Genomic DNA, 18,811 nt, shown 5'->3' on the forward strand with positions numbered 1-18,811 from the left:
TAATCACAGACTCTGGCAAGCTGCCAATTTTCAAAGAAATGTTAAACACAGCTATCTGGATTAATAAACAAACATTGCCGTGAAACTACACAAGTACCATATATCTCATATATTTGGATACATCTGTCACTCAATGGGCGGTATTCAATGTGAATACCTGCGAGGTGCAGCGAATCCTTTTTTGGATTCGCTGCACATTCGCCACGTTCCGGAGCCGGCGGGCTCCGGTATTCAACGAGTCAGGGGCAGCGAGCCCCTGACTGGCGAATATGAGCTCCTGCAGCGATTGCCGCAGGGAGCCTCAGGACGGTGCCAGGCAGAGAGATGGTAGTCTCTCTGCCTAGCCCAGACCTTTGTGGGGGGTTAGGTGTGCTCCCCGGGTGCCAGGCAGCACAGGCTGCCCCCCCGGGGGTGCCAGCAGGCGAGCGTATATTCACTACACACGATCAAAATGAACGTGCAGTGAATATATGAATATGTAATGAGCGGCTCCGCTCTGGCGCCACCTGCTGGATGCTGTGTAAAAATAAAATAAAAAAAAATAATATTATTTTTAAAATTAAATATATATTCATGTGCTTACAGCACATGAATAAAAATAGCATGCCCCTCCTCAGAATAAAATTCCTGATTTTTTTACACCAAATGTAAAAAACAAAACACTTTATTTTAAAAGTTCACATTCCACTTCACCATAAAAAGATAGCGATTGCTACTCGGTGAATCATGGTGAAAAAAACCTAGAAATGTATTCGCCATGTGGTCATTGAATAGGGTGATTCACCGTTTTTGACAGAAATTCGCCAAACAGCACAAATTCGCCATAAAAACCTGGCGAATCAGGCTCATTGAATACCGCCCAATGTGTGAGTGTGTCTATAACGCTGGGTGAAGTCATAGGCTAATAGCCTATCAGAGCCTCTGACTCCACCCACACACACTCACATCTGACTCAGGGCCACCATCCTGTACTCCTGTGCTGCCACGCTGGACCCTCACCCACTGGCAGAAGCTGCACAGTGTCCCCCACCCTCCTCTTTAGTCCCCCTTATGCCCACACACCCCTATCACTACCCAGCCTCCTGTTTTCCTGTGTCGTGACCAGTGGCGTAGCTTGCTTTGCGGCGCCCCCCCACCGTTAATGGGGGCCCCCCCCCCCCCCCGTCGGCCTCCCTCCCCCGGCCGCCCGTGCCCCCCCATCGCCACAGGCTTACCTGTCTGCGCTGCAGCGCGTCCCGGCTCCCCTCCTGGCTTCAATTAATTCTATGCAGACGGACCACGATAAAATGGCCGCCGCCAGACCTCAGACAGTTTCTCAATTTTATCGTGGTCCGTCGCGCAGAGCCGGGATGCGCAGACAGGTAAGCCTGCGGGGGATGGGGGGCGGGGGCATTTCTATAGCACTGCAGCCCCCCCCCGGCGCCCCCACATGCACAGCGCCCCCCCACCCCCGCGACCGCGGGGGCTGCGGTGCTATAGTTACGCCCCTGGTCGTGACCTCCACCAGTGGGGAGCCGCTGACTCAAAAACACCCTACTATACTATTGCACACACACACACCTAAACAACACGCACACCCCCCCACACCCACAAATGTCACTGTACCATCCACATTTTCAATGTACATCTTACTCTGTAACCGCTTTTTAATTAAACAAAACAATACACACCCCCTTCCAAATCATATGCTCTCTATTTAACACATTTCACCTAGAACTCAAGTTGCAATACAGGCCATCTGTCATACAATTCTAACCATATTTCTCACAATACAAACGTTCACAAATTAAGGGGGCGCAGCTGCTTACGACAGTGTGAAGAGTGCCCATAGTATATATATATATATATATCTATATATTTATATCTATATCTATATATATATATATATATATATATATATATATCATTCCATTTGTCTATATATAGAAGAAGTGGCACTCAGAGACTTAAGGTAGTGGTGAAGTGGTGGATATTTTAATCCAAAAATTATCAACGTTTCGGGGTTCGGCGACCCCATCTTCAGGATACAATAAACTGTGTACAGTGCAAGTGGGCATATAAATACACATAAACAAATTTGCGTGTTACTTACCCTCCACCCCCATGCATCTGTCACCGCCAGTGGACTCCGGGTTCGGCACCTCCCGTGTCAACGGAAGTGCGTCATCGGGAGGTCTGTCACCCGGCTTCCTCCCGGCGGTCACATGGGCTGCAATCTGTAAAAAATGTAAAACATTGAAATTAGCAAGGAAAATGTGCAGACCCAAACATTGAAATGAAATGTGTGACAAGAGGGCATCCAGACACTATATAAGAGGATGCAGTGTGCTATATCCAAAAAACAGTGACACAAAAAAACAGACATTCAAAACCTAATGTTAAAAGTTCTGCACTTTACAAACTTTTGTGTTCTAGTGACATCTAGTGTCACAATGTTGCATAGCAGCTCTGGAAATTCGCACATTCTGGTAGTAGCAAGCATAAATTACGTATGTGCTGTGGCCTCTGAGACATCTCCTCATGAGGACCACTGATCGCAATTCATTATTTGATGCTGCAAAATGCTATGCCCGTAATTGTGGGGTAAGAAGGAAGAAATGTGTGTGTGTGTGTGTGTGTGTGTGTGTGTGTATATATATATATATATATATATATATATATATATATAGCACGGAGTCGGGTTGGAGGCACTCACAGGATTTGTATAGAAATGAACACACAGACCCCAGGGGTCTGTGTGTTCATTTCTATACAAATCCTGTGAGTGCCTCCAACCCGACTCCGTGCTACTTACAGTGTCGTTTGACACAGGCATGGCACCCAGGTCATCATTGAACTACTGAAGCTGAGTGCCGATCGCTACCAAAGATATATATATATATATATATATATATATATATATATATATATATCTGGATCTGCAGGTCCATTGGCACGATGTGTACTCAGCTCAATGCTCTTGCAGACACACTATACAGTTATCGGGCCGATCATACATTACTTTGCTGGAAGGTCCAATAATATAATGTGTACCCAGTTTAAGGACTACTTTTAACATTTCTAAATATTATATTTAGTCAGAAAAAAAGGTATTTTATTATTGATTAAAATAAATAAAGGATGAAATGTAACTATAGCCAAGGTTCTGTGACTGACCACAGATGGTGATCAAAAGTGACTGAGGTACCACAGATGGTGGACAAAAGTGACTGAGGTACTAATTAATTCACCTGTGCTCAATATCCTTTTAAACTTGGACCACTAGGTTACTTTAGGACCCTGAACTGTGATGTTAGTTTGCCACCTAGTGATAACTTCTGAGTACTGCCTACAGGGCTTGTCTAACCACCACCATGTGGAGAAAAAAAGAGCAGGTTTCTATGAATACAATAGCTATAGTTTGAGGACTGATAGCATTGCAGAACACTTATTTGTTGTATGGAATTTGTTTTGTGAGATTATTGCTGATTTATAAACCTTATGATTTTCTCTCTTCAGGTTGCAGTGCAGACGGTGTGTTGTGGTCGGCAATGGGCATCGACTAAAAAACAGCTCCCTGGGTGAAATCATTAATAAATATGATGTGGTCATCAGGTAAGAGAGGAAAATGTAATGCACAATCTTATTAATATTATTATCGTTTATTTATATAGCGCCACAAAGGTTCCGCAGCGCCTAGCAATACATAAATGAGCAAAAACAGATTTGAATTACAGTACAAGACAATTTAGGACAAGTACATGGTAAATATGGATAGTTGCATCAGGGGACAGGACACTGAAGCAATCATCAGGGTGGCAGAGGTTTATATATTCTCTCTGAGGAGAGAGGGCCCTGCTCGTGAGAGCTTACATTCTAAAGGATGTCTGCAATGTGCTGGAACGTACAGTACAGTCTATTAATCAGCATTTCCAACCTGCAGCCTCGTCTACACCTTACCTAGTGCACATCATTACCAGCCTGCTGTCTCTACTACGCCTTAGCTCAGTGGTAGCCAACCCTAGCCCTCGAGAGCTACCAACAGTGCACATTTTCCAGACAACCTAGCTGCTGCACAGCTGCAATCATTAATCACTGTCACATTTTAAAAGATACACAGATGGAGCTAATTAGCTCACTTGTGATACTGTGAGGACACCTGCAAAACATGCACTGTTGGTAGCTCTCGAGGACTAGGGTTGGCTACCCCAGCCTTAGCTAGTGCACAGCGTTACCGGCCTGCTGTCTCCACTACGCCTTACCCAGTGCACAGCGTTACCGGCCTGCTGTCTCCACTACGCCTTACCTAGTGCACAGCATTACCGGCCTGCTGTCTCCACTATGCCTTACCTAGTGCACAGTGTTACCAGCCTGCTGTCTCCACTACGCCTTACCTAGTGCACAGCGTTACCGGCCTGCTGTCTCCACTACGCCTTACCTAGTGCACAGCGTTACCGGCCTGCTGTCTCCACTACGCCTTACCTAGTGCACAGCATTACCGGCCTGCTGTCTCCACTATGCCTTACCTAGTGCACAGTGTTACCAGCCTGCTGTCTCCACTACGCCTTACCTAGTGCACAGCGTTACTGGCCTGCTGTCTTCACTACGCCTTACCTAGTGCACAGCGTTACCGGTCTGCGGTCTCCACTATGCCTTACCTAGTGCACAGCGTTACCGGCCTGCTGTCTCCACTACGCCTTACCTAGTGCACAGCATTACGGGCCTGCAGTCTCCACTACACCTTACCTAGTGCACAGCATTACCGGTCTGCGGTCTCCACTACGCCTTAACTAGTGTGCTGCATTACCAGCCGGCAGTCTCCACTACGCCTTGCCTAGTTCACAGCGTTACCAGCCTGCGGTCTCCACTACGCCTTACCTAGTGCACAGCATTACAGGCCTGCAGTCTCCACTACACCTTACTTAGTGCACAGCGTTATCAGCCACATAGGTGCCGATTTATGTTTTTGCTGGTGGGTGCTCAAGCCAAAAATATAGAGGAGTGGCTTCATGGGGAAGGAGTGTGGCCTCAAAATAATACTAATTTATATTATGGAGCACAGTTGTCTCCAATATTGAAATTACGGCAACAGAGTTCCACATGCATAAATGCCCCCACAGTGCAGGTACATAAATGACCCCACAGTGCAGGTACATAAATGTCCCCACAGTGCAGGTACATAATTGCCCCCACAGTGCAGGTACATAAATGCCCCCACAGTGCAGGTACTCCGCGGACAGAATACACTTTTCCCGCCATACTGTTTCCCAGGTGGCGGGTCCGGCAATGTGGGTGCTGCAGCCGCAAATTAGCAAGTTAATATGGTGTCCCAGCAGCAGAACTCGGGCCCGTGGGTGCTCAACAATTTCCGTGGGTGCCCGGGCCCTTGAGCACCCACAGAATCGGCACCTATGACCAGCCAGATGTCTCACCTACACCATAATCTAGCAAATAGCGTTACCGGCCTGTGGTCTCACCTACACCATAATCTAGCAAATAGCGTTACCGGCCTGCGGTCTCACCTACACCTTACCTAGTGCGCAGTGTTACCAGCCTGCAGTCTCACCTACACCTTACCTAGTGCACAGTGTAACTGGCCTGTGGTCTCCCCTACACCTCACAGCATTACTGGCACATACTTCTAGTGTTCTATACATAGACTGAGTGTGTTGCTGACACCTCCTCCATCCTATACCCAGAAGGTAGCATTGATTGTGGAGAAGAGGCACTTGTTCAGCTATATACTCATTTCAGTTTTTAACCAGACCTACCCATTGGCCCTAAAACCCCTATTTACTATATGATTGTGTTTTCTTGACGATAATGTTTTATAGTTGTACTGCTCTTAGACAGTATTGGTATAGGCATGTGTGAGGTGTATTGTATTGTCAATTGTACTGCATAAGAAATGGAATGTTATACTGATTTCCATAAAAAAAAAAAACAATAACAAATTTTACATAGCAGAAGCTGCTTGTGTGTCCTATTAACTCTGTTTTGTAAATAAGACGCTATTTACCAGAAAAAGTCACAAAAAATATGTCCGTCACTACTAAGTCATGGCGCCACTAGAAGGGCTATTTAAGGCTAAAAAAAGGTTAGATGTACAGTACGTAGACACATCTGTAAACTTATATAAATATCTGCTTTGTAGAAACTATTGAATCTTCAGGGGCCATAGAAATATCCTATTGGCCAAAACTGATTTTTCACTATCGTTGTGGTTTTTTTTTTTTTTTTTTTTTTTTTTTTTAATGTGTATATTGGTCTACAGGATTTTGAGTTGTTTTTACTTTCAACCATTTTCTTCCCAGGTTGAACAACGCCCCAGTCCACAATTACGAGAAGGACGTAGGCAGTAAGACCACCATGCGCTTCTTCTACCCAGAATCTGCTGACTTTGACGTCCAATTGGACAACAATCCAGACACTTTATTGGTCCTGGTGCCATTCAAGCCCCTGGACATCCAATGGATGAAGATCATTTTAAATAATGAAAAGAGGGTGCGTTGTGCTATTCCTATTATCATTACATTAGTTAGTAAATTATCATATTAAATTCCTTAATGATACATTTAATTTATAATTACATTATTGCGGAAGCTGTGATTTTCCTCTTGTTATTATAAAAGAACAACACTTTGTGACCAAAAGTCACATAGTAGCGCTGATCTCACTGGTGGTATTAACAAATTAATCAAGTACCTTATGTGCTTTTTTAGCTTTTGGAGTGTGGTTGCAGCTTTCTTTTTTAGAAGGAATTGTGGGCCTCCTATACATACAGTATAGAACAAAAAGAGGTGGGTGGCAATCGATAATTGACACCTAAGAAAGCGCAGCTGCACTCCAATTACAATAATTCCTCAGTAATTCTATATGCCCTATAGTACTGTATTTTATTAAAAATTATTATTTATATAGAGCAATTTCATATATAAAAAAATACCCAATTCATTAATATATAAAAAAAACATGCGACAGACAAACAATACATACAACATATACACTGTCCTAAGAGGCAATTTTTGGAGGCAGAATTCCAATATCTCTATTGAGGCTAATGGGGCTTTTAAGGCTTTTTACTTTGAGTGTCGCTTTGTACGTGAGGCTGTATTTATAGTTACCAGTCCCGGTTTTGGATTTTTATCTGTCTCCTCTGGATCATTGTATCACCGCAGTTCCTATGAGGGTGAGCGCTCCAGGTGCTGAGTGTCCAATAGGTTATTTGGATTTATCCCAGAATCTGAGACCACTTTCATATAACCGCTGGTGACTGGATAAGTTTGGGTCTCCACAATACGCGTTTCTCCGCCTTAGACTTGGATCAGCAGCTTCCTCAGATGGATCCCCACTGCTACTGATGCCGATTTTATAGCTGGCGTGTTCGCGGGCAGTTTGTATCACCCGCTTCCACGTTTTGCGTTCCACGCCTCATTTCGGCTGCTCAGACTTATAAACAGCGGCCCATGTGACTGCACAAGAGGTCAGAGGCTGAGAGGCTTCTGCTGAGCTTTGATTGGTGGAGCTCATCACATGCTTCTCAGGCCCATGTAGGACAGCAGCTGCAGTGGCCTCGTCATGGGAGGAGGGTTTTAAATCAGAGGCAGCGGTGAGCCTGTGAGGTCTCCTACAGAGTAAGGTACAAACACAGGCTTTTCACAACTACTCAGCCACCCTTGGGGAAGATTTCACTGACCAATCAGTAGAGCAGAGGTGGCCAAACTGGTCCTTGATATCTACCAACGGTCCACATTTTCAGGCCACCAGCTGGTGCAAAGGTGTAGTCATTACTAAGTGTCAAATTTTCAAACATGCTACAGGCATTCCTAACCAACACATTCCATAGATTTACCCGTGGCTTGGAAAACATGGACTGTTGATAGATCTGGAGGACCTTTTTGACCACCCCTGAATTAGAGGATGTCCTCATTCATGTGACGTCAATCACAATCAATATAATAATGATAGTAAATATTGATTAATATAGAACTCTTTCGCCAATAGGGCTCAAGGCGCTTACCAGATAATATATCTCTAGAATAATACAGAATAGAAACAATGAAGTGCCTAAAGTCGTCACATAAAATATAGAGCGCCCCAAGATACTAAAAGACATAATGTGTGAGAACCAGGAAAGTCTTGAGTCTGTTTTTGAAGGATCCTAGAGTTGGGGCCTCCAAAGAGTCAGAGGCACTTGTCTAAAATCTTAACTCCCTAGAAACAATTAATAGTTCTTCATCTAAAGATCGCAGTAAAAAATGGGGCAGTATGCTTCAGGCACCTTGGACCCTGGTTTTGTACAGCTATGAAAGTTAGGAAGCCAGTCTTGAAGACCGTTTGTCATCTTACAATGTTTGTTGTCATTTCAGGTCCGTAAAGGTTTTTGGAAAATGCCCCCTATAATTTGGGAGGTGGCTCCCCAGAACACACGCATCTTGAACCCTTACTACATGTTAGTCACTGCCACAAAAATTCTCGGTCCTATGGTCTCCAATAAGACACAGTCCAAAAAAATGACAGTAGTAAGTATTGTGAGTGTTATTGGGCAAGCCGCTTGGGGGTAGGGGGCGGGAACCATAGCAGTCGGCACTGTTGCATACTGTCCGTTTCTAACCTACATTGCATGTGGATGCCTCACAGCCTCTCACTTTTATTTGAGTTACTAAAATAATAATAATAATGTAAAGAAGTTTATGAAACTTAAACTTTGCCGCACTTAGCATTCTGCATGTTGATTCTGCTGAGTGAGTGAAGAATTTGGTGCACCTAGTAACCAGATGTACTATACCTAGTGAGTTATGGAGTTGGTGCACCTAGTAACCAGATGTACTATACCTAGTGAGTTATGGAGTTGGTGCACCTAGTAACCAGATGTACTATACCTAGTGAGTTATGGAGTTGGGGCACCTAGTAACCAGATATACTATACCTAGTGAGTTATGGAGTTGGGGCACCTAGTAACCAGATGTTCTATACCTAACGAGTTATGGAGTTGGGGCACCTAGTAACCAGATGTACTATACCTAACGAGTTATGGAGTCTGGGCACCTAGTAACCAGATGTTCTATACCTAGCGAGTTATGGAGTGGGTGCACCTAGTAACCAGATGTTCTATACCTAGCGAGGTATGGAGTTGGGGCACCTAGTAATCAGATGTTCTATACCCAGCGAGTTATTGAGTTGGGGCACCTAGTAACCAGATGTACTATACCTAGTGAGTTATGGAGTTGGGGCACCTAGTAACCAGATGTACTATACCTAGTGAGTTATGGAGTTGGGGCACCTAGTAACCAGATGTACTATACCCAGCGAGTTATGGCGTTGGGGCACCTAGTAACCATATGTACTATACCTAGTGAGTTATGGAGTTGGGGCACCTAGTAACCAGATGTTCTATACCTAGCGAGTTATGGAGTGGGTGCACCTAGTAACCAGATGTACTATACCTAGTGAGTTATGGAGTTGGTGCACCTAGTAACCAGATGTACTATACCTAGTGAGTTATGGAGTTGGGGCACCTAGTAACCAGATGTACTATACCTAGTGAGTTATGGAGTTGGGGCACCTAGTAACCAGATGTACTATACCTAGTGAGTTATGGAGTTGGGGCACCTAGTAACCAAATGTTCTATACCTAGCGAGTTATGGAGTGGGTGCACCTAGTAACCAGATGTACTATACCTAGTGAGTTATGGAGTTGGGGCACCTAGTAACCAGATGTTCTATACCTAACGAGTTATGGAGTTGGGGCACCTAGTAACCAGATGTTCTATACCTAGCGAGTTATGGAGTTGGGGCACCTAGTAACCAGATGTACTATACCTAGTGAGTTATGGAGTTGGGGCACCTAGTAACCAGATGTACTATACCTAGCGAGTTATGGCGTTGGGGCACCTAGTAACCAGATGTACTATACCTAGCGAGTTATGGAGTTGGGGCACCTAGTAACCAGATGTTCTATACCTAGCGAGTTATGGAGTGGGTGCACCTAGTAACCAGATGTACTATACCTAGTGAGTTATGGAGTTGGAGCACCTAGTAACCAGATGTACTATACCTAGTGAGTTATGGAGTTGGGGCACCTAGTAACCGGATGTTCTATACCTAACGAGTTATGGAGTTGGTGCACCTAGTAACTAGATGTACTATACCTAACGAGTTATGGAGTGGGTGCACCTAGTAACCAGATGTACTATACCTAGTGAGTTATGGAGTTGGGGCACCTAGTAACCAGATGTTCTATACCTAACGAGTTATGGAGTTGGGGCACCTAGTAACCAGATGTTCTATACCTAGCGAGTTATGGAGTGGGTGCACCTAGTAACCAGATGTTCTATACCCAGCGAGTTATGAAGTTGGCACACCTAGAAACTATATGTACCTAGTGAGTTATGGAGTGGGTGTACATAGTAACTATATGTACCTAGTGAGTTATGGAGTTGGTTCACCTAGTAACTATATGTACCTAGTGAGTTATGGAGTGGGTGTACATAGTAACTATATGTACCTAGTGAGTTATGGAGTTGGTTCACCTAGTAACTATATGTACCTAGTGAGTTATGGAGTGGGTGTACATAGTAACTATATGTACCTAGTGAGTTATGGAGTTGGGGCACCTAGTAACTATACAGTATGTAACTAGCGAGTTATGGAGTTGGGGCACCTAGTATCTATATGTACCTAGTGAGTTATGTAGTGGGTGTACATAGTAACTATATGTACCTAGTGAGTTATGTAGTGGGTGTACATAGTAACTATATGTTCCTAGTGAGTTATGGAGTTGGGGCACCTAGTAACTATACAGTATGTAACTAGCGAGTTATGGAGTTGGGGCACCTAGTATCTATATGTACCTAGTGAGTTATGTAGTGGGTGTACATAGTAACTATATGTACCTAGTGAGTTATGGAGTTGGGGCACCTAGTAACTATACAGTATGTAACTAGCGAGTAATGGAGTTGGGGCACCTAGTATCTATATGTACCTAGTGAGTTATGTAGTGGGTGTACATAGTAACTATATGTACCTAGTGAGTTATGGAGTTCGGGCACCTAGTAACTATACAGTATGTAACTAGCGAGTTATGGAGTTGGGGCACCTAGTATCTATATGCACCTAGTGAGTTATGTAGTGGGTGTACATAGTAACTATATGTACCTAGTGAGTTATGGAGTTCGGGCACCTAGTAACAATACTTACCTAGTGAGTTATGGAGGGTGTGGATCGTATTGTCGATCCGACTTAGGTCGGCAGTCATTAGGTTGACACAGATGGGTCGACAGCTCTAGGTCGACATGGGTGAAGGTCGACAGGTGTCTAGGTCGACATGGGTTTAGGTCGACTTGGGTTAGGTCGACAGGTCGGAAAGTCTACATGGGGTTTTTCACTGTTTTTTTTACCCGAATGTCGACATGGACACAGTTGGAAGTCAACCGCAGCACCTCGCTTCGCTCGCTATGCTTCGGGCACGATGCCTGGCTGCGCTCGGTACACTATTTTATTCTCCCACCATGCCCTAGTGGATGGTAGGGCATGAATTACCGCCTGTTGGCTCAAAAAACAGTGAAAAAAAACATGTCGACTTCACGACCTGTTGAACTAACCCATGTCGACCTAAAACAATGTCAACCTTGTCTCATGTCGACCTAGACACCTGTCGACCTTCATCCATGTCGACCTAGAACCTTGTCGACCTTGTTGCCTGTTGACCCAACGGTGTTGACCTAATGACTGTCGACCTGAGTCGGGTCGACTATACGACCGTATCTCAGTTATGGAGTGGGTGTACATAGTAACTATAGGTACCTAGTGAGTTATGGAGTTGGGGCACCTAGTAACTATATTTACCTAGCAAGTTATGAAGTTGGGGCACCTAGCGAGTTTTGGAGTGGGTGCTCCTAGTAAATTTACGTACCTAGCGAGTTTTGGAGTGGGTGCTCCTAGTAATTATTTGTACCTAGCGAGTTATGGAGTGAGTGCACCTAGTAATTATAATTACCTATCGGGTGATGGAGTTTTTTGTTAAGGAGTACAGAAAACCTTTCTCTTTTTGCAGAAGATTATTTAAATAAAGTGGTGTAGTGAGGTCACTTTATGGGTGCTGCGGGAGACGCCACCCTGCATGGCTGCGGGAGGCATCAAGAAATGAGGTGTACAGGTTTAAAAAAAATTATGCTGCAACACCGACATCTGTTAGAAAATAATGAAGGTGGTTTAGGTGCAACCTTTGTACTCCCAAAACCGTGCTGATTTCTCAGAATGGAACTATGTACTATGATGTATGGACTAATGGTGGGTACACACCGTGAGATTTCCACTATTTTCCATTCAATTTTGCTTATATAAGCATAATCAGTACTTATATGTTAGTTGGGCGCCCACTAAGCTATTAGCTTAGTTTCCATGTCCCCTCGCTACGCTCGCCACGCATCGGGCTCGGTGGTTCACTGCGCTCGCCACACTATATAAAATCAACTCCATGCCAACATGGATAGTGGGGGTATGAGCGTACTAACTATAGTGGGTGCCCTACTAACATATAAGTACCGCAAAATCAAATACGAAAAAATCAGAAATCGAAGCGTGTGAACTGCTTTCAATCTAGATTCGATACCGATGCGCGGATCGAATGCAGAAATAGACTTGCCTGACAAAACTATTTCTGCTTCGATCTGGAAGATCAAATGCAGTTACATGCTGCATCCCCCCTCCCTCCCCAAGTGCGCTGTCCTCCATCCATCCGTCCATCAACGGCACTTCCGTAGTCAGGGAGAATACAAAATGCTACGGTCCAGGGAATATACAGTACAGTATATTCCCTGGACCGTAGCATTTTGTATTCTCCCTGACTACGGAAATGCCGTTGATTGATGGACGGATGATGGATGGAGGACAGCGCACTCGGGGAGGGAGGGGCGATGCAGCATGTAACTGCATTCAATCTTCCAGATCGAAGCAGAAATAGTTTTGTCAGGCAAGTCTATTTCTGCGTTAAAGTCACATGCAAAGTCATGTTAAAGTCACATGCAAAGAAGCTCGGCACCACTGAGTCACACGCCGCTCATGCATTCAGTGTAACGCAACTTGCAGTGCCAGGAGGATGTATGTGGACATCTCTGTATTAAGTGTTGCATGGATCCTCTCCTTTCAGAAACCGACTACAGGAATGCTAGCGATCACTTTCGCCCTCCACTTTTGTGACAAGGTGCACATAGCAGGGTTTGGGTACCCAGCTCTCAGCAATAAGAAGCAGCCCATTCACTACTACGAGAAGGTGACCCTGAAATCCATGGCGGTAAGTGGCTTTTCATTGCCATCATGCCAATAAAAGTTTAAGTACAGTAAATGGAAATGTATTTGCACAACGTAAAAGTAATTGCTCCTAGAAAACTCATGCCCCTTTCCCACTGCAGCCTTGAAACGGTATATTGCCGATTTTTGAGGGCAAAATACCGTTTAAGGCTGCAGTGGGAAAGCGCCAGAGTTGAAATACCGTTTAAAGTTAAACGGTATTTCAACCCGTTTTCAAAGCAGTGTTTTAAACAGTAATCTACCGTTTAAGAGGCAATGGGAATGCATCTTAAACGGTATTCTTAATGTAAACAGGCTACAATTCAAGCGATTGGTTGTTGCCTGTGTTGTACACTCCCCACAACCCTGAAAAGCCCATTAAAGTCACAGGCACTCATTTGTGCTGTAAAAACGTTTTGAAGAGCTAAAACGTTTTACCTGCAATGGGAATGGTACTTAAATGGCATTTAAAACTGTAATCTGCTGCAGTGGGAATGCTAAATACCGTTTAAGATTACCTGTAACTTAAAACGGGTCTGCAGTGGGAAAGCAGCATCAGACTGTTCTGTGATTTATTATGTCGGGAACCCTGCCTTTGTTAGTATACAGGGTATTATTGTACATACCTATTAGGTCACAAGTGAAGGTTCTGCTGCTCCAGTACAAGCTATGGGCAGACTCGCTTACCGTCCAGATCATAGGCTGCGCACGGGGGGTGCCGGGAGTGCACAGGCACCTCCTAATGACCCCCCTCACACTTGCACACAGTACCAGTTTTACTGGCACAGTAGGGTGCCCAATGGCAGCGGCGGCTCTGCTCATACTCCTTAGCTGAGCCGCATGCACACAGTAGCACTGGCCGGAGCGGGTATTGGCTGCGGCGCTGTCCCCCATATACACGATCTCTCCGAATCCATTCCCCGGCCCGCCCACACACTTACTTCGTGGGCGCTGCTGCGGCGCACATACTATTTCTCTGTAGCATAGCTGCGCTGTCATGACACAAGTGCTGCCCGGCATCATCCATGCAGCTGCAGTAGGCTTCACCGCGGCGCAGACAACAGAGCAGACTCGCGGCAGAAGCAGGTACACAGGATTCAGAGGTTTAGGAAGCTACCTATGCTTTGTGGGGATCAGTTTATCAAAGCATGGGAGAGGTATCATTAAATATATTTGATAAGGTTAGGGGTGGGAAAAGTGAATTATATATATAGGGTGCGTGGTATGGGGGAGGGACAGTAAATATTTAAGGATTGTATAGTATTTTCATATGTAAGATATGGCAGATTAACAGCCCCCATACACTATCTAATTTGGGCCCGATTTCGTGAGAAATAGCATGTGTCTGACGTCCGACCGGATCAGACCCAGAGATCATTCATGCTGCACATATGATCTCCATGTTTCTCCAACAGCAGAAAATGGGGATTCCATTCGATACATTGCATGTGATGTATCAAGGGAATTGGGTGGGTTGCCCACCGCTCTCTGCCCGTCCACTGTCCCCGCCAGGCACTTATGTGGCATAATAAGGAATGTGTTCTAATGTGGAATTGGCATAACAGTGTGTGGTATAATGTGCAACGGGATTTATGGTGTGTGGCATATGATGTAATGGGCATTACAGCATTTGGCATACTATGCAATGAGCATTACGGTGTTTGGTATAATGTGTAATAGGCATTACGGAGTGTGGCATACATTTTCATAGGCATTATGGATTGTGACCTAATGTGTATTGGGCATTACGGACTGTGGCTTAATGTGTAATGGGCATTATGATGTAAATTTTTGTCCCTGTTTCTACTGTGTGAATATGGTGGGGGGAGACTCATTCTGAAGCCCATATACATAAATAAGTCACCATCTGTTTAGTTTGTATTGATGCCCAGTAGGCGGGGATAGACACGCCCAGTAGGTGGTGATAGACACGCCCCTCCAATGCTGCACCCCCTAATACATGGGTCTTCAAACTGTGGCCCTCCAGATGTTGTGAAACTACATGTTCCAACATGCCTTGCCATGTAGTTCCACAACATCTGGAGGGCCGCAGTTTGAAGACCTGCGCGCTAATAAAATGGGCTGCTTATCAGTGTCTGGGTATTAGCCGTGTGCACCTGTAGCCAGGTCACTTTTACTCATCCAAGCCATAATCTGTGAGGACTTCAGGCTACAAGGCTACGGTCTGAGGCGGATGTGATGTGCTGATTAGTGAACGATCCTGAATCAGGCCATTAGGCCAGTGGTAGCTGTTATGTGCTGCTTACACATATGGCTCTTCTTTAATTAAAACTGAGCTGATTTTCTTTTTTAAATCATGTTGTTCTTTGTCCTTTTGATGACAGTGGAATCTCCCCTTATGTTGCATGTAATTTGACATCCCCATCCATTTCGACAGTGCCCACTGGTCCCAGCTCCACAGTGTGTAATGGTTAGCATAACTGCCTCAGAGCATTGAGGTCATGAGCTCAATTCCGACCATGGCCCCAACGGTGTGGAGTTTGTATATTCTCTCCTTTTTTTGTGAGTTTCCTCTGGGTACTCCGGTTTCCTCCTACATTTCAAAAATAAACTGGTAGGTTAGTTGGCTCTCTACAAATTAACCATAGAATGTCTGTGTGGAATATAGATTGTAAGCTTCACTTGGACTGATGTGAATGTTCAATATTCTCTGTAAAGCGCTGCAGAATATGTGTTACCATAAATAACTGGTAACAAATAAATAGTTGTTGAACAGTATGCATGCTTCGGGCCAGGGAAACAATCAGTCCTTTTGGGTCACAGGTTGCACATAGAGTAGAACTCATGCGGTCATCTTACTTAAGACAGCAGTCTGCAGAAAGAGAAAGAGAGAAAGTAGATGTCAGTGGGTTGAAGATGCTGAGCCAAGAAGGAAAGGGAACCGTAATGGGAGCTCACCATGACCCTGTACTCACTGTTACATTCCTCTGCTTCTCTAACAGGTGTCGGGACATAACATCACTTTGGAAGCCATGGCAATAAGAAATCTTCTCCAGCACAGGCTTGTTCACAATCTGACTTATTTTTGAAGATGGGATTGGGCACATGAACTATCTACAAGACTCTACCCTATGGTGCGACCCGGAGGGCAGTATGCTGGACACGCTGCTCTGTGCCACCTTTAAGTCAGTGAATGGAACATTTGTTCAAGGCTGTGGCAAACAATTTGCGACTGCACTTGGGAACCCGTTCTGCACAGGGCACATACCCAGTTTTATGGACTACGGGCATCTAACAGTGGAATTTGAAACGGACTAGCAGATGCCACTTTATTGACTCAGATTTTTTAAATTTTGTTTTTATTAGAGATTTATTTTACATTTTGCCTACCGCTCTAACTCCAGGTATGAAGAACCGCGGTGATGAGTGGGTTGATGCCAAATGCCCAACCCTATACAAAGGCAACAGAAGTTAACGGCTGGGATTGGCAATTATCAGGTTGCATATCCTGCCGGCTGTGATCCCTATAAATATTTTTTTTTATTGCCTTCTCCATGTTTACTATTTCTTATAGTTACCTGATAAACTTGGAACACGATGCAATGATTTGCTCAAGCAAGGATCGGACTCTGTGCTCGGAGTGTTGGCTAAAGGGCAGGCCCCCCCTCCGGCGCCATATCCTTCTTTGTTGGGGATCTCGTATCTTGGGGGGGGGGGGGGTATTTTTTGTTTTTGAAAAATACAGCAATGCCCCCTTTATAGCAAAATTATAAAAGTGTCACCAGTAACCACATGCTGCTGGTTTTGTGTTATTTTATTTTGTTGTCTGCTATTGGTAGAACGGGAAGAGGACGCAATATTAAATATTTTTTCTCATAGTGTGTGATTCCGTGGTCTTTTTACCAGAGTGCCTTGTTTCAGCAGTGGCACCAACCTCTTTACTTTCCCCTGTTCATGAACTATCCAATGGGGTCTGTCGGGATTACGCCTCCATTACCGCATGCGTTATATGTCACTGATAGGCTGAGTATTGGTTAACAATGTGTACGTGATAACTACTGCTAAAGAGGTCTTCAATTCTTTCACGCCCCTTATGGCCACTTGAACCCAAAGACAGTCATTTCTATTAAGTGGTTCTCTCTTTGGGGCCGATTCAGACTTGGTTGCACATTCGTCCCCGATGATGGGGATCTGCACATGCACGATTATGCTGAAGTGCAAACCCCCACAGAGATCTCCTTAGAAACACTGGGCTGGCCTGTCAGAACGCAGGTGTGCCCCTGCCTTCTCGGGGCGGGTGGATGACGTCACATGACCTCAATTCGGCAGACTTACTTTTTAGAATGAACAGAGGAGAAATATAATTTGATGGTGAGCGTCCATCAAATTATATCTCCTCTGTGTGTACACATCTGCTCGCATGGAAGCGAGCAACAGGGTGGTTGTGCGTTCCGCAGGGCGACGTTTACCTGCTCACTTGGCAGTGAATATACGCAGCCTCACAAGGAGTTCTGAATGACCCCCTTTTTCTTTAATAACAAAACCATACCAGGTATGTAAGTCACCTACTGACCCTAACCCATATTGGGGAGAAGTCTAAGAATCTGTTCTAAACGTCCTATCAGTTACTTCCATGCTCTGAGGATGATGGGACTAGTAATCTGTTTGTAATGCCGACGATGTCTTCTCCATAAAAGGGATCAGTTTTAGGTATGATCATCGGAAGCCCCCCATCGAATGATGGCTGGGCATCCACCTTCAAATCTTTCGTAAAGATGGTAATGACCATCGCATCAAAAGAATTTTATTTAAAAAAAAAGAAGTTATATGAGACAAAAACAAAAGGGGGAAATGTATCAAGCAGCACAGAGAGTGGATACATTTCCCTTAGCAACCAATCAGCTTTATTTTATAGCATGTACTTAAAACTACCTTGATGGTGACTGGTTGCTATTCACTTGTCCACTCTTTGATGCATCTCTTATTGGCCCTCATTCTGGTTGACTCGGAAAGCTGCAAAGCTTGCAGCTTACCGAGGACCAGAATGCGCGCCCCACCGAATTACCGCACCGCCCTGACGCCGTATCCCCTCACAACCATGCGAGGGGATGTGTCACGAAGATGTATCCTCTTGCATGTGCACGCAGCAGGAGAAATCATTTCATAGTCATTGTCACGGACCCACCGGTCGCCTGCTCCGATACGTCAATCTGAGCAGCGCCGGCCGTGACTGGGGTTCACTCAGGACACTCGGGTCCTTTCCCTGAGGTACACTGCCACCAGCCAAAACCTGATTTTAGCGCCTGAAACTGCGCAAGGGGCGGCTTGGCTCGCCCCTGACCACACAATACAAGATAACAATGGTAACGTTTTTCAGCCGTTCTCTTCCGAGGCTAATGAGTCTTAGGAACACAGAACCAGAACTGGGAATATGTATTATTTATTCCTAGAAATACTACAGAGCTTTAGAAAATAGTTACAAGATTTTACAATGATTTTAAAAGTACACACAAGTTTTAAATGCAAATTTCAGAAATAAAATAAAAGGAAAAAAAGACAGAACCGTATCCTACAATCCTGA

The 18,811-nt window shown here is 44.7% G+C and overlaps 1 protein-coding gene across 5 annotated transcripts in view; it reads left to right on the plus strand.

The window, feature by feature from the left end:
• LOC146042687 (CMP-N-acetylneuraminate-beta-galactosamide-alpha-2,3-sialyltransferase 4-like) overlaps positions 1-17,108 on the plus strand; it is a 158,431-nt gene extending 141,323 nt beyond the window's left edge. For all 5 annotated transcript variants that reach the window (XM_083162824.1, XM_083162823.1, XM_083162826.1 and 2 more), the window contains 5 exons: positions 3,499-3,594; positions 6,294-6,483; positions 8,349-8,501; positions 13,130-13,273; positions 16,233-17,108. In XM_083162824.1, the coding sequence (XP_083018950.1) occupies positions 3,499-3,594; positions 6,294-6,483; positions 8,349-8,501; positions 13,130-13,273; positions 16,233-16,319 (670 nt within the window). In that variant the 3' untranslated portion in view covers positions 16,320-17,108. The remainder of the gene's footprint in view (positions 1-3,498; positions 3,595-6,293; positions 6,484-8,348; positions 8,502-13,129; positions 13,274-16,232) is intronic.
• The last annotated feature ends 1,703 nt before the right edge of the window (positions 17,109-18,811 follow it).

Source organism: Crinia signifera, chromosome 19 (assembly GCF_055691185.1).
Source record: "Crinia signifera chromosome 19, ASM5569118v1, whole genome shotgun sequence".
Classification (NCBI taxonomy): domain Eukaryota; kingdom Metazoa; phylum Chordata; class Amphibia; order Anura; family Myobatrachidae; genus Crinia; species Crinia signifera.